This window comes from Plasmodium sp. gorilla clade G2, assembly GCF_900097015.1.
Source record: "Plasmodium sp. gorilla clade G2 genome assembly, contig: PADLG01_00_12, whole genome shotgun sequence".
Lineage (NCBI taxonomy): Eukaryota > Apicomplexa > Aconoidasida > Haemosporida > Plasmodiidae > Plasmodium > Plasmodium adleri (nom. inval.).
In genome coordinates this window covers 19,816-34,363 of record NW_021628859.1, presented here as the reverse complement: position 1 = coordinate 34,363, position 14,548 = coordinate 19,816, and the positions used below count along the sequence as shown (strand labels likewise).

Sequence of the window (14,548 nt, the reverse complement as noted above, 5' to 3'; positions counted from 1 at the left end):
ATGAAAACCAAAAACCTAAAAATCAAAATATGAGTATCAAAATATCAAAATCAAAACATAAGAAATCAAAATATCAAAATCAAGATATTAAAATGAAAATCAAAATATCAAAAGCGTAAAAATGAAAACATGAAAATCAATATATGAAAATCAAAATATCAAAATCAAAAGCATAAAAATCAAATCCTCAAAATCATATACATCCAAATCAAAATAGGAAAATCCAAACACACAAAAATCAAAACCTAAAAATCTCAAAACCTAAAAAATTAAACCTAAAAAAAAAAATAAAACCAAAACATAAAAATGAAAATGTGAGAATCAAAACGTACAAAAATCAAAATATGAAAATCAAAACACACAAAAATCAAAAATATCAAAATCAGAAACCTATAAAAATCAAAAATGAGAATCCAAACACACAAAAACCAAAATATGAAAACAAAAAACCTAAAAATCAAATACATCTAAATCAAAATATGAGAATCAAAAACATGAAAATTCAAAACCTAAAAAAAATCAAAAGCTAAAAATCAAAACATCAAAATATGAGAATCAAAACCAAAAAAATCATATACATCCAAATCAAAATATGAAAATCAAAATATCAAATTAAAAACCTAAGAATCAAATCCTAAAAATCAAACATCAAATGAAAACCTAAATCAAATATGAAACCTAAAAAATCAAAACCTAAAAATCTCAAAACTCAAAATCCAAACACACAAATATCAAAATATGAAAATCAAAATATAAAAATCAAAATATGAAAACAAAAACTACAAAATCAAATACATCCAAAATAAAAAACACACAAACGTCAAAAAATAGTGTAGAAACCTTAAATGTTGAAAATCATGAAATCAAATACACAAATAGGTATCATTATCCTAAAAAATGACGTTTATTAATTTCCTAAGTTCCAATTCATACAAATTGAATTATTTGAAGTTCTATATATATATATACGTATAAAAAGAAAATCTATAAAAAAAGAAAACCTAAAGGTATAACATCATGTAATTACATTATGAAATGTCTATGTATACCAAAAATAAAATAAAAAATAATTAATTATTATATAAAGTAACACAAAATATTAAAAATAACTACCCACAAATATATATATATATCCACAAAATATATATATATATATATACCCACATAAATATATTATCTATATATATCTATTTATATACATATATCTAGAATATAGAAATATAAATGCATACATATACACTATATATATACAATATAAGCGTATATGTATGTGTTTATATTTCTATATTCTATATATATCCAACATAGATATATATATTTACATATATTTATGTGTATATATATATATATATACATATTTTGTGGATATATATATATATTTGTGGTGTGGTGGACGTACTATGTGGATTTGAAACACACATAGTGGTACAAACACACAGTGGTATATATATACATAGTGTATACATATACATATGTATATATATATTACCACGTGTATATGTAACCACATATGTAGTGAAACCACTTGCTCTAGTGGTATACATATACATAGTGGTATATTTTTAACCACGTGTATATAGTGGTAATATAATATAACCACATATATATAAATACCCCACATATATGTAGTGGTATATTTTTAGCCACGTGTTTGTTATACCACGTGCATGTAGTGGTATACATATTACCACATATATATAAATACCCACATATGTTGTGATATCACAATATAGTGGTAATCACCACATATTGTGGTAATATTTTTCTATCACGTGGTATACATATCGTGGTAATATTAATACTGTGGTATATATTTTCTGTGGTAATATAATACTCGTGGTTACTTTTTTTGTGGTAATATTAATACTGTGGTAATAGATACTGTGGTTATATTAATACTGTGGTACATTATATTTCGTGGTGGTATATATATATATATATATATAGGTTTATAGGTTTATAGGTATATTATATTATATATTATGTTATATTTTTTCATAATATATTATATTATTTTTTATTTTTGATAATAAATTATATTTTTATATTTCCTAATCAAATATATTTCATAATAAATTATATTTCATATTATTTTATATTTCATATTATTTTATATTTCATATTATATTTCATATTATTTTATATTTTATAATAAATTATATTTCATAATAAATTAATATTTCATATTATATATATTTCATATTATATTATATTTCATATTATTTTATATTTCATATTATTTTATATTTCATATTATTTTATATTTCATAATAATTATATTTTATAATATATAATATTATATTTCGTAATATATTCAAACATATTATTTTATATTTTAAAATAAATTATATTTTATATTTTGTAATATATATATATTATACAACTTATACAAAAAAATACAAAAAACACAAAATACAAAAAAATACAATCTTATATATTTCGTATCTCATATCATATCGTGATATATATATATATATATACATACATATATATATATATACATACATATATATATATATATATATATACATACATATATATATTTTTTTTTTATCTACAACATATACTATATATATTTAATTTTTTGGCGAGACGACACGAGGCGAGGAGACGACACGAAGAGGCCAAGAGGACATAGAGAAATAAACATATATAAACATATATATATTTTGTATTTTGTTATTGTTTTTTTTTATTTTTGTATTTTGTATTTTTTTATAAAAAAAAAAAATATATTATGTTTTTTATATATATTTTATATGAAACGTTTCGAACAAATATAAATATACAAACATATATTTTTATATTTTTATTTTGATATATATGTATATATATATCGATACCTATTTACATACATACATATATATATATATATGTATAAAAAAATACGTATTCTACATATATATATATATATATATATATATATATATATATATATATATATATATATATATAATACTACAAAATAATCGAAAAACAATAATAAATATTAAAATTACAAACATAAATATACGTATATTTTTATGTATTTGTTATATATACACTATAGTGGTATATTTCAATAATATCATTATGAATAAGAATTATAATATCATTATATTCATAATAATATAATATCATTACAAATATACATAATAATATACATAATAATATTATTATAATAATAATATTATTATTTCATAATAATATCATTATTATAATAATATCATTATGTATATTAATTATAATATTATTATGTATATTGTAATGATATTTTCATTATGAATATAATGATATTATCATTCCTATTCATAATAATATGCCACTATATTTGTAGTACCACTGTATTTGTGCACGATATATATATACCACTGTATTGTATATCATATATATATATACCACGATATGTTGAAAATGGCAAAACCTTATAGAAATATAAATATTTAATATATTTCAAATGTAAGAGATAGTGATATACATATATATATATATATATATAATATATATATATACATACCACATATAAGCACAATGTCGTCGAGTGGTGTTGGTTCTTCTAGTGCCGCGTGTGGCACAAACAGTGGTAGACCAAATGCCACGGTAGAGACTATAGCAAGGGTTTTTCAAAGCAATATAGACAAGGATGCAAAAGAGGGTGGTAAAGTTGGTCATGTTAATGAGGGGGAGTTGAAAGGAGATTTATCCGAGGCAAAATTTGGAAAGGATGGTACTAAAATGGATAGCGATGCATGTAATCTTGAGAAAGAAAAACATACTAATGATAAACGTACATATAGTGCTACGGCTGATGGTAATACTGACCATGATGGCCCCTGTACCGGAAAAGGTACAGGGAAAGATAAAACGAACCAGAGATTTGCTGTAGGACTACAATGGAAAACGCGTACCGATGTTAATGAAGAGCACAAAAAAGTATTATTTCCTCCTAGAAGATTAGATATGTGTACTTCGAACTTAGAAAATTTGAAAACGGAATATGAAGGATTTAAAGGTGATAAAGCCAAGCATTCATTATTGGGGGATGTAATGTTAGCAGCAAAATATGAAGCAGAAAAAATAATAGAACTCTATAAACAATATAACCTAAATGGCAAAAGTACTGTATCTGACACCAAAGATAAGAAGACAATATGTCGATCTGTACGTAATAGTTTTGCTGATATAGGGGATATAATTAGAGGAAGAGATATATGGACTAAAGAAAATGGTAACGCAGATTTGCAAAAACATTTGAGAGATATATTTGATAAAATTAAAAAAAACGCTACTCAAGGAATCACGTATTCCAATGAAGAGGATCCATATACCAAACTTAGAGAACACTGGTGGGAACTTAACAGAAAAGATATATGGAAAGCAATGGATTGTGCACTAAAACAAAATAATATAACAAACACAGATTGTGATTACAATAATGTTCATAAGTGTCCACTTGATGACTACATCCCGCAACGTCTTCGTTGGTTAACCGAATGGTCCGAGTGGTACTGCAAGGCACAAAAAGACGAGTATGACAAGGTGAAACAGGTGTGTGACACATGTAAAACTGGTACTAACAATACAACATGTAATACCAGCAAATGTAAACAATGTCAAGATAAATGCAAAGCATATAGTGATTTTATTACAAAATGGAAAGAAGATTGGCAAAAACAAAAAAAACAGTACGAAGAATTATATGGAAAAGCAAAATCTAGTAGTAGTAGTACTCCTAGTAATGATGAAAATCAGAAATATCTTAATGAATTCTTAAAGAAATTACAGAAAGAAAATAAGAGTAATACCACTTATTCTACTGCTGAAGGATATATACAGCAAGAACTAAAAAATACTGAATGTCAACAACAAAAAGAATTCTGTGATACTACTAGTGACAAATATGTGTTCCGCCATCACCCTAGTGGTTACGTACAGGCGTGCGCGTGCGATAGTTCGACACCGTGTGATGTGGTGAAATCACTTATGCAGACAAAAGACACCAACACTGGTGCAATAGGTGGGTGTAATCCAAAAATTAAGGATGCACAAGACACATCATATCCTAAATGGACTTGTGAAGATAAACATTTTGAAACTGGTCATACAAATGCATGTATGCCACCTAGGAGACAAAAACTATGTGTACATTATTTATCAGATAATAGTGAAACACAAAATATAAATAAACCTGATGATTTGAAAAATGCTTTTATTAAAACAGGAGCAGCAGAGACATTTGTTCATTGGCAGTATTATATAAAATATGGTGGTAACAGTGAAGCAGAGAACCAGTTAAAAAGTGGAAAAATACCTTCCGACTTCTTACGTTCTATGATGTATACTTTTGGAGATTTAAGAGATTTATGTTTGGATAAAGATATATCAGTAAACGATGCAGGGAAGAATCCTCATGTGACGAAGGCAAGAAATAAAATAAGTGAAGTTTTCTCAAAAAGTGGCCAGGGTTCACAAAAAACCACACCTGAAAAATGGTGGACAACAAATGGTCCACTTATTTGGGAAGGGATGTTATGTGGTCTCTCACATCATATTAAAGGTAATGACGAGGATAAAAAACGCAAAGAACTTACCAATAAAGATGAGTACAAATACGGAAATGTGAAGTTTGGTGATACCACTACATCTAGTGTTTCCACTGACGGCCTCGCGGCATTCGCCTCTCGGCCTCAGTTCCTCCGCTGGATGACCGAATGGGGGGAACACTACTGTAAGACACAATATAAACACTATATGGAGGTGAAAACACAGTGTGATAAATGTAATGCTACTCCTGGTACTAATGGTGCTAATCCAACGTGTAATAAAAATGGTAATGAATGTTCAGTATGTCAAGAGAAGTGCAAAGAATATGAAGAGGAAATAAAAAAATGGAAAAAAAATTGGGACAAAATGGAAAAAAAATACGAAACTTTATACAGCCAAGCAAAACAAAATGGTCCTAGTGGTGGTAAAGACGAAGCAGAGAAAAAAATTCTAGAATACTTGAAAGATTTACAGACCCCCCCACCAAATAGTGGTAAATATGATAATGCTGGAAAATATTTGAAAGAAGAAGGATTGATAAGTGAATGTCAAGAACAAACAGATTTCGCTACAACTAGTGGTAACAATACCTATGCGTTTAAAACATACCCCCATACGTATACATCCCATTGTACGTGTGTACAAAAACCGCCTGAAAAACCCAAATGTACTCAGAACAAAATTCTTGATGCGGCAAATATGAGACAACACGATATAGCGTCACAGTTGCATAAAAGTGGTGATAGTGATAAATTGAGGGGTGATTTATCAAAAGCAGAATTTAAAAATAAAAATAGTGCACCTAAATTGGAAACGCACGGATATTGTGATTTTAATATACAAAAACATGGAAATGACGTTCGAGACTATAGTCCTACTCCTGGTACAGGTGTTCATCATGGTCCTTGTACAGGTAAAGGGAAAGGAACAGACACAGATAACCAAAGATTCATTATAGGTCAAGAATGGAAACCAGATAACGGAAAAGTAAGGGATGGACATGAAGGTGTTTTACTACCCCCAAGAAGACGTCATATGTGTACATCAAATTTAGAAAATCTAGGCAAACAAGGTGTTCAACCACTTCAAAATGTTACTGATCCCACCAAGTATAACCACTCGTTTTTGGGCGATGTGTTATTGGCCGCAAAATTTGAAGGCGACGATATAGTGGAAAAACATCTAAGTAAAGGTGACAAATCCGGTATATGTAATGCTATGAAGTACAGTTTTGCAGATTTGGGGGATATAATTAGGGGGAGAGATATTTGGAGTGGGAACGACGACATGAAGAGGTTACAGGAGTATTTGGAAAAAATATTTGAGAAAATAGAAAAACAAGTAGGTGGTACCAAATATAGTGGTGGTAAAGATGAAAACCCTAAATATTCGAAATTACGTGAGGCCTGGTGGAACGCTAATAGAGACCAAGTATGGAAAGCACTAACATGTAGCGCTCCAGATACCGCAGATCTATATATACCAACAAGTGGCAGTACCAAAACGTGGGAACGGTATAAGTGCGGCCGCGACTCGTACGTTCCTCCAGATGATTATATCCCACAACGACTAAGATGGATGACCGAATGGTCCGAAAGTTACTGCAAACAATTGGAGAGAAATTTTTGGTGGCTAAAATTTAATTGTGGTGTGTGTAACAAAGCTAAAAAGGACAGTGAAGCAAAAAATGTAGCATGCTCTATGTGTTCAAGTATGTGCAAAGTATACAAAACACATGTTACTGATTGGAAAAAACAGTGGAGCGATCAAGAAAAAGAATACAATAATTTATATAGTGGTAGTAGTAGTAGTGGTGGTAAGGATGAAATTCAGAAACAAAATGATGAATTTTTTAATAAGGTAAAAAACCACCAAAATGGTGTCACCTGTGATGGTAACACTACCGACCCAACCACGTATAATACCCTGTCTGACTATGTGACATCTATGGGCGGGGGAACGTACTGCAACGACACGACACAGACACAATTTGGAACCACTAAGACAAGTGGTGGTACGAATGACGAATATGTATTTAAGGAATATCCACATAAATATGAAGGAGATTGTGAAAAGCAGCATACTAAACCATCACCTAAACCGAAGGATTCATCACTGACACCACCTTGCACCATAGTTGATACAATACTTAATAATATTAATGCAAATGGTAATGTAGGTGATTGTAAAAACAAATATGATAAACAAAAACAAGATGGAGGTTATCCTAAGTGGGATTGCGATAAAGATACGTTCAAAAGTGGTGAAAGTGGCGCATGTATGCCCCCAAGACGTCAAAAACTATGTATAGCATACTTAAAAGAAAATATTAGTGACGATACCACTTTGCGTACCGCGTTTATTAAAACCGCCGCGGCAGAAACGTTCCTGGCATGGCAGTACTATATAACACATGGGAAAGGACACAAAAATAAAGATATGTTTAAATCACTATTAGATAGTGGTACCATCCCCTCCGATTTTAAACGTCACATGATTTTCACGTTTGGCGATCTTAAAGATTTGTGTTTAAACAAAGATATAGGGAATAAAAGTAGTGGTGACGTGGAATTAGCTAGACAAAATATAGATAATGTTTTTAAACCAAAAAATGGCCAACCTAATGGCAAAGTTGATGAAACAGAACGTGAAAAATGGTGGGATAATAATGGTTTAGATATATGGAAAGGGATGTTATGTGGTCTATCTCATCATATTAAAGGTGGTGACACGGAACGGCAAAAACTCACGAATAATGAAAAATACCAATATGACTCTGATATATTAAAATCCGAAATAACTAATTATATCCTTTATAATGAAATAACTCCTCAGTTTTTACGTTGGTTTACAGAATGGAGTGACGAGTTTTGTGAAAAATATAAAGAGGAATCAGCTTTATTGCATGAAAAATGTAGAACATGTAAGGTTAATGGTAGTGCTACTGGTAAAGCAACATGTGATAAAAGTGGTAAACCATGCAGTGAGTGTCAAGAACAATGTCCAAAATATACAAAATTTATTGATGAATGGAAAAAGCATTGGGATCAACAACAAAAAAAATTTCAAAGCGATAAAACCACCCAAAAAATCGAAGAAGATGTTGTGGATAGTAACACCCCAGCACATACATATTTAGATCAAGTATTGGAACTTTTTGATCAACATGGGAACTGTATGAAAACGGCCTCGTCACAACCACAAAGTCGTGGTGCCGCCACTGAGGACATGCCGCAAGCGTTAGATCCATACCCGCCAGATGGGGACTATGTGAATAAGTGTACATGTGTGGAGGACACAACAAATAGTGGTCAACAACCACAAACTCCTGGTACCGGTAAAGATAGTGGCCACAATACTCCTAATCCCCCCAAACCGATGCCAAATCCCAACCCTAGTGGGACACAGGAGCAACCGTGTGATATAGCGAATAATATACTTAAGACTAAAGATCCACAAACTCATAAAATAGCTGCGTGCGAAAAAAAAAATTTTGAAAATAAAAGTTGGAATTGTGACTCTCAGATTGATCCTAATCATAATGGAGCATGTATGCCTCCTAGAAGACAAAAATTATGTATACATAATTTAACAAAACTTGATCCTACGAAAACCTCAAAAGAAAAAGATTTAAGAAAAGCACTCATCGAATGCGCTTCAATAGAAACATATTGGTTATGGGATAAATACAAACAGGATCACACTGGTGTTGAAGACAACTTAAAAAATAAAGGAACTATCCCTGAAGAATTTAAAAGACAAATGTTCTATACGTTAGGAGATTATAGAGATTTATGTTTAGGAAAAGATATAGGTAATGATGGGGGTAAAACAGCAAGAGACAATATAAGTGCAGTTTTTAAAAGTGGGACCCCAAAACCTGAAGAATGGTGGAAAACTATTGAAAAAGAGGTTTGGGAAGGGATGTTGTGTGCCTTAAGTTATGATGATGGAAAAAAAGGTATGGATACAACTACTCAAACAAATCTCAAAAACAACAACGAGTACAACACCGTGACGTTTGGTGATCCCACTAAATCTAGTGTTTCCACTGACGGCCTCGCGGCATTCGCCTCTCGGCCTCAGTTTTTACGCTGGCTGACCGAATGGTACGACGATTATTGTAAAGAAAAACACACAAAATTACAGGACGTGGAGAAAGCGTGTAAGCCACAAAATAGTGGTATAAAATGTGATAGCGACTGTACTAAAAAATGTGATGATTACACAAATTTTATGAAAGAGAGAAAAGGACATTGGGATAAACAAAAAACATACTATACATCACAAAAAGCAACCACTAGTGGATATGATGAAGACAATGCCAAAGAATATTTGAAAGAAAAATTTACAGTTACATGTGGTAGTACTACATCAAGTGGTACCAACCAAGTGGAAACTAACATCAACGCGTTGACACAACCACCACCAGCACAGTCACCACCACAACCACATTATGACGTTGATGTGTATTGTGGGTGCAAGAAATATATTAAAGACACGGATTATGATGACATTTCGGGTGAAAGTAACTGTAAAGGGTTGATGAAAGATATCAATGGAACACCTGGGATTAAATGGCAAAACAATAAAGATGATGAATATAAGCATTTGGTGAAAGATGACTATAAAGATGATCCTGTACCGCAAGAAGTATATATACCTCCAAGGAGACAAAGAATATGTTTTGAAGGACTTGACAAATCTAATAAAGAAGGATTGCCCAAAAAATTAATGGAAGTAGCAGCAACAGAAGGTTATAATTTAGGAAAATATTATAAAGCAAAAAATGACAATAGTACAGATGAAAAATATAAATATGATGTTCAAGCTTGTAATGCGTTAAAATATAGTTTTCTTGATTTAAGAGATATAATAGTAGGATATGATATGTTAGAACCTGAAAAAACTAATACAGAAAGTAATTTGAAAAAAATATTTACCAGTGGAAGCCAAACAAATAGTGGTGCTCCTGGTAGTCCGGAACGAAAACAGTGGTGGAAAGATCACGAGAAATGTGTTTGGAAAGCTATGCTTTGTGGTTACAAAAAAGGACGTGGTGAAGACAAAATACCTGATGGATGTGACGACCCCCCTAGTGGTGAACCTATAGGTGTTGACCGTGATAGTGGCAAAAACCTCCAGTTTTTGAGATGGTTTGCCGAATGGGGCGAAGACTACTGTAAAAAATACCACGTGGAGTTGGGGAAGTTGAGTACCGCTTGTCCAACAAACACGTGCGATAAAAATGGTAATGAACAAAAGTGTAAAGAACAATGTAAAAAATATACAGAATTTATTACACAATGGAAAGACCAATATGATAAACAAAAAAGCAAATTTAATGAAGATAAAGGAAAGAAGTTATATGAAAAGGATAAAGAAGCAACAGATGCAAAAGATGCAAGAGAATTTTTAAAAACAAAATTAGAAAAAATTTGTAAAGTTGCAACTAATGGATGTGATTGTATGAAAGACGCCTTGTCTACATCTAATGATACACCTAAATCCTTAGATGATGTTACAAAAAGTGATTATAAAGATAAGTGTGGGTGTGACAATAAAGTGGTACCACCTGTGCCACAGCCGCGACCAATTGATCCAGGTGGTGGTCAAACAACTGGTCAAACCAACACAACAAATGGACAAAACCCCAAACAAGACCCTGATTCATCTGGTGGTCAAAAACCTGTTCCCGATCCTGGTAATCCTGGTCAACCTGGTGGTCCTAGTGTTCATCCTCCTGCGGGTCCTAGTGTTCCATCTAGTGGTAGTCAAGATCCATTTAAAGAATTGGAAACATGTCCTTTTCAAAATGGTAGTGGTACAGGTAATCAAACATATTGTAGTAAATATGCAAAAGATAGAAAATATAGAAAATATAGATGTAGAGGAAAAACATTTAATAAAGATTTGAATGATTGGACAAGCAATCTTCTAAAACATCTTAATGATAAAAATAAAGGTATCCTAGTTCCTCCAAGGATGAGACGTCTATGTTTGAAAAGTATTAGAACACTTTTTGATAGTATTAATGATCAAAATACATTTAAAAAATATCTTCTTCGTGATGCATACAATGAAGCAAGAATTTTGAGTCAGTACTATAACTCTAATAATGATGAAATATTACAAGCTATGAAATATAGTTTCGCAGATTTTGGAAATATTGTGAAAGGCGATGATATATTTGACGATTTAGAACTTGTACAAAAACAATTAAGTTCGATATTTAAACAAAATGGTAATACAAATGAAACTGAAAATCGTAAGGAATGGTGGGAAGAAAATAAAAAACATGTTTGGAATGTTATGATGTGTCATTACAAAGGAAATGTTACAGGAACAACTAATAACAGTTGTCCAGAATATGATAATATCGACGAAACTCCTCAATTTTTGAGATGGTTTACTGAATGGGCTCAACATTTTTGTGAAAGGAAAAAAGAATTAGAAAAAGAAGTAAAAACAAAATGTAGTAGTGTTAATTGTATTAATGGTACTGGAAATGTTGGCGATACATGTAAAAAAGCTTGTCAAAATTATAGTAATTTTATTTCAGGAACAAAACAAGCCTATATTGGACAAAAAACAAAATATGAGGAATTTAAAAATTCACAAGGTGATAAAGAAGCTCATGAATATTTGAAAGGGAAATGTAAAGAGGTTAAATGTGAATGTCTCTCAAAACATACAGATAATGGAAATAATAATTGGAAAGATGCATATGAAACATTTGATGATACCCAATACAAAAATATATGTGAGTGCAAAAAACCTCCATCGACAAATCCTTCTGGTAAAGGTGGTGGAAGTTTTAGTGATTTGTTGGATCAATTAAAAAATACTTTTTTTATTTATGCTAAAGTTGCAACAGAAAAAGGTATTGAAACTGCTAAAACTATGATTCCTGAAGTTGCAGAAGCTGGATTAAAATTTGGAACAAATGTTGTAATGCCAATTGCAAAAGATGTTGCAACATCTGTAACAATAGATGTTTTGGATAAACTTACAAAAATCATTAAGCCATCTGATGGTGGAAAAAACTCAGCCCCTAGTGGACCACCTCAACCTGCACCACCCGTAACACCTGGAGGAGCCCCATCACAACCTAGTGTTACACCCGAAACCGTGTCGTTATCCACCCTTCCTCCTGTGGGGATAAGTTTTGTTTTAGGAGCGATTGCTTTGTTGTTTTATTTGAAGGTAAGAGATGTTTATATGTGTGTATGTGTGTTTTTTTATGTGGTAAATATGTGTATTTATATATATGTATTTATATATTGAAATATAGTAAGAAAAAAGAAAATAGATATATATATATATATATAAGGTATATATTGGAATATATTTGATGAAATAATAAAGTATATATAGATAAAATAATTTCAGAAATTTAAAAATATAAATAAAAAAATGAGAAATTTTTTTTTTAAATAAAAAAGAGATAAAATAAAAAGCAGATAAAATAATTTCAGAAAATTTTAAAAATATAAATAAAAAAATGAGAAATATTTTTAAACAAAAAAAAAATAAAATAAATTCAGTTAAAATAAAATTAAAAAGTGAGAAATGTTATGAAAAAAAAGAATATAAAAAGAAATTCAATTAAAATAAAAAAAATGAGAAATGTTATGAAAAAAAAATATACACAAAAAAAAAATTCAGTTAAAATAAAAAATCACAAAATATTTTATTAGAAAAACAGAATATAAAAAAAAAATTCAGTTAAAATAAAAAAAATGAGAAATTTTATAAAAAAAAAATATACAAAAAAAAAAATTCAGTTAAAATAAAATTATAAAATAAGAAATGTTATGAAAAAAAAGAATATAAAAAAAAGAAATTCAGTTAAAATAAAATTAAAAAATGAGAAATGTTATGAAAAAAAAATATACACAAAAAAAAAATTCAGTTAAAATAAAAAAATGAGAAATTTTATGAAAAAAAAAAAATACACAAAAGAAATTCAATTAAAAAAATGAGTAATTTTATAAAAAAAAAATATACACAAAAAAAAATTCAGTTAAAATAAAAAAAATGAGAAATTTTATAAGAAAAAAAATATAAAAAAAAATTCAGTTAAAATAAAAAGTGATAAAATATTTTATTAGAAAAAAAATACACAAAAAAAAATTCAGTTAAAATAAAAAATCAGAAAATATTTTATCATATAATAATTAAAAAAAAATTTCTTAGAAAAAAAAATGAGAACAAATTTTGTATCAGAAAATAATTAAAAAAAAAAAAAAAAAAGGAATATATATGGGTACAATTTAGTTGAAATTAAAAAACAAAAAAAGAGAAAGAGAGAGAGGAAAAAAAAAATATTTTAACACATTTCAAAATTAAAATGAAAATGATAATTTTTTTAAATAGGTAAAAAATACACAAACAATTCAGTTAAAATAAAAAAATCAGAACAAATTTGAGTATCAGAAAATAATAAAAAAAAAAAAAATAAAGAGAATATATATTTAAAAAATTTTGTTAAAATGAAAAGTATTATATGGGAACACACTTCATAAAAATACAAAAGAATATACAAAAATAATTTGGTGAAATGATAAGTATATATGGGAACATAATTTGTTTAAATAGAAAAACGAAATATATAGATAACAAATTTGATAAAAAATACAAAATAAAAAACAATTGAAATAAAAACTGAGAACAAATTTTATTAGAAAAAATATAAAAACAATTCATTTAAATAAAAATTATTAACATAAAAATTATGTTGAAATAAATATATATATATATATATATATATATATATATATAATTCACTTAAAATAAAAAATCAGAAAATATTTTATCATAAAATAATTAAAAAAAAAATGGAATATATAGATAAAAATATTTAGTGAAATAATAAGTATATATGGGAATAAATTTGTTAAAAAATGAAATATATAGGAAAACAACTTTGTTTTAAATATAAAAAACAAAAATATATAGATAAAACAATTTGTTAAAAAATGGAATATATAGGAAGATATTTGTTGAAATAAAAAAAAAGAAA

At 28.8% G+C, this 14,548-nt stretch overlaps 1 protein-coding gene across 1 annotated transcript; it reads left to right on the top strand.

Annotated features, from left to right (window-relative positions):
• Positions 1 to 3,510: 3,510 nt before the first annotated feature.
• Positions 3,511 to 12,820, top strand: PADL01_0011500 (erythrocyte membrane protein 1, PfEMP1, putative; the record flags this gene model as incomplete). Its single annotated transcript, XM_028680360.1, has 2 exons — positions 3,511 to 12,729; positions 12,818 to 12,820. 2 exons carry the CDS (start codon positions 3,511 to 3,513, stop codon positions 12,818 to 12,820), a joined length of 9,222 nt encoding a protein of 3,073 aa, XP_028541138.1.
• Positions 12,821 to 14,548: the final 1,728 nt, after the last annotated feature.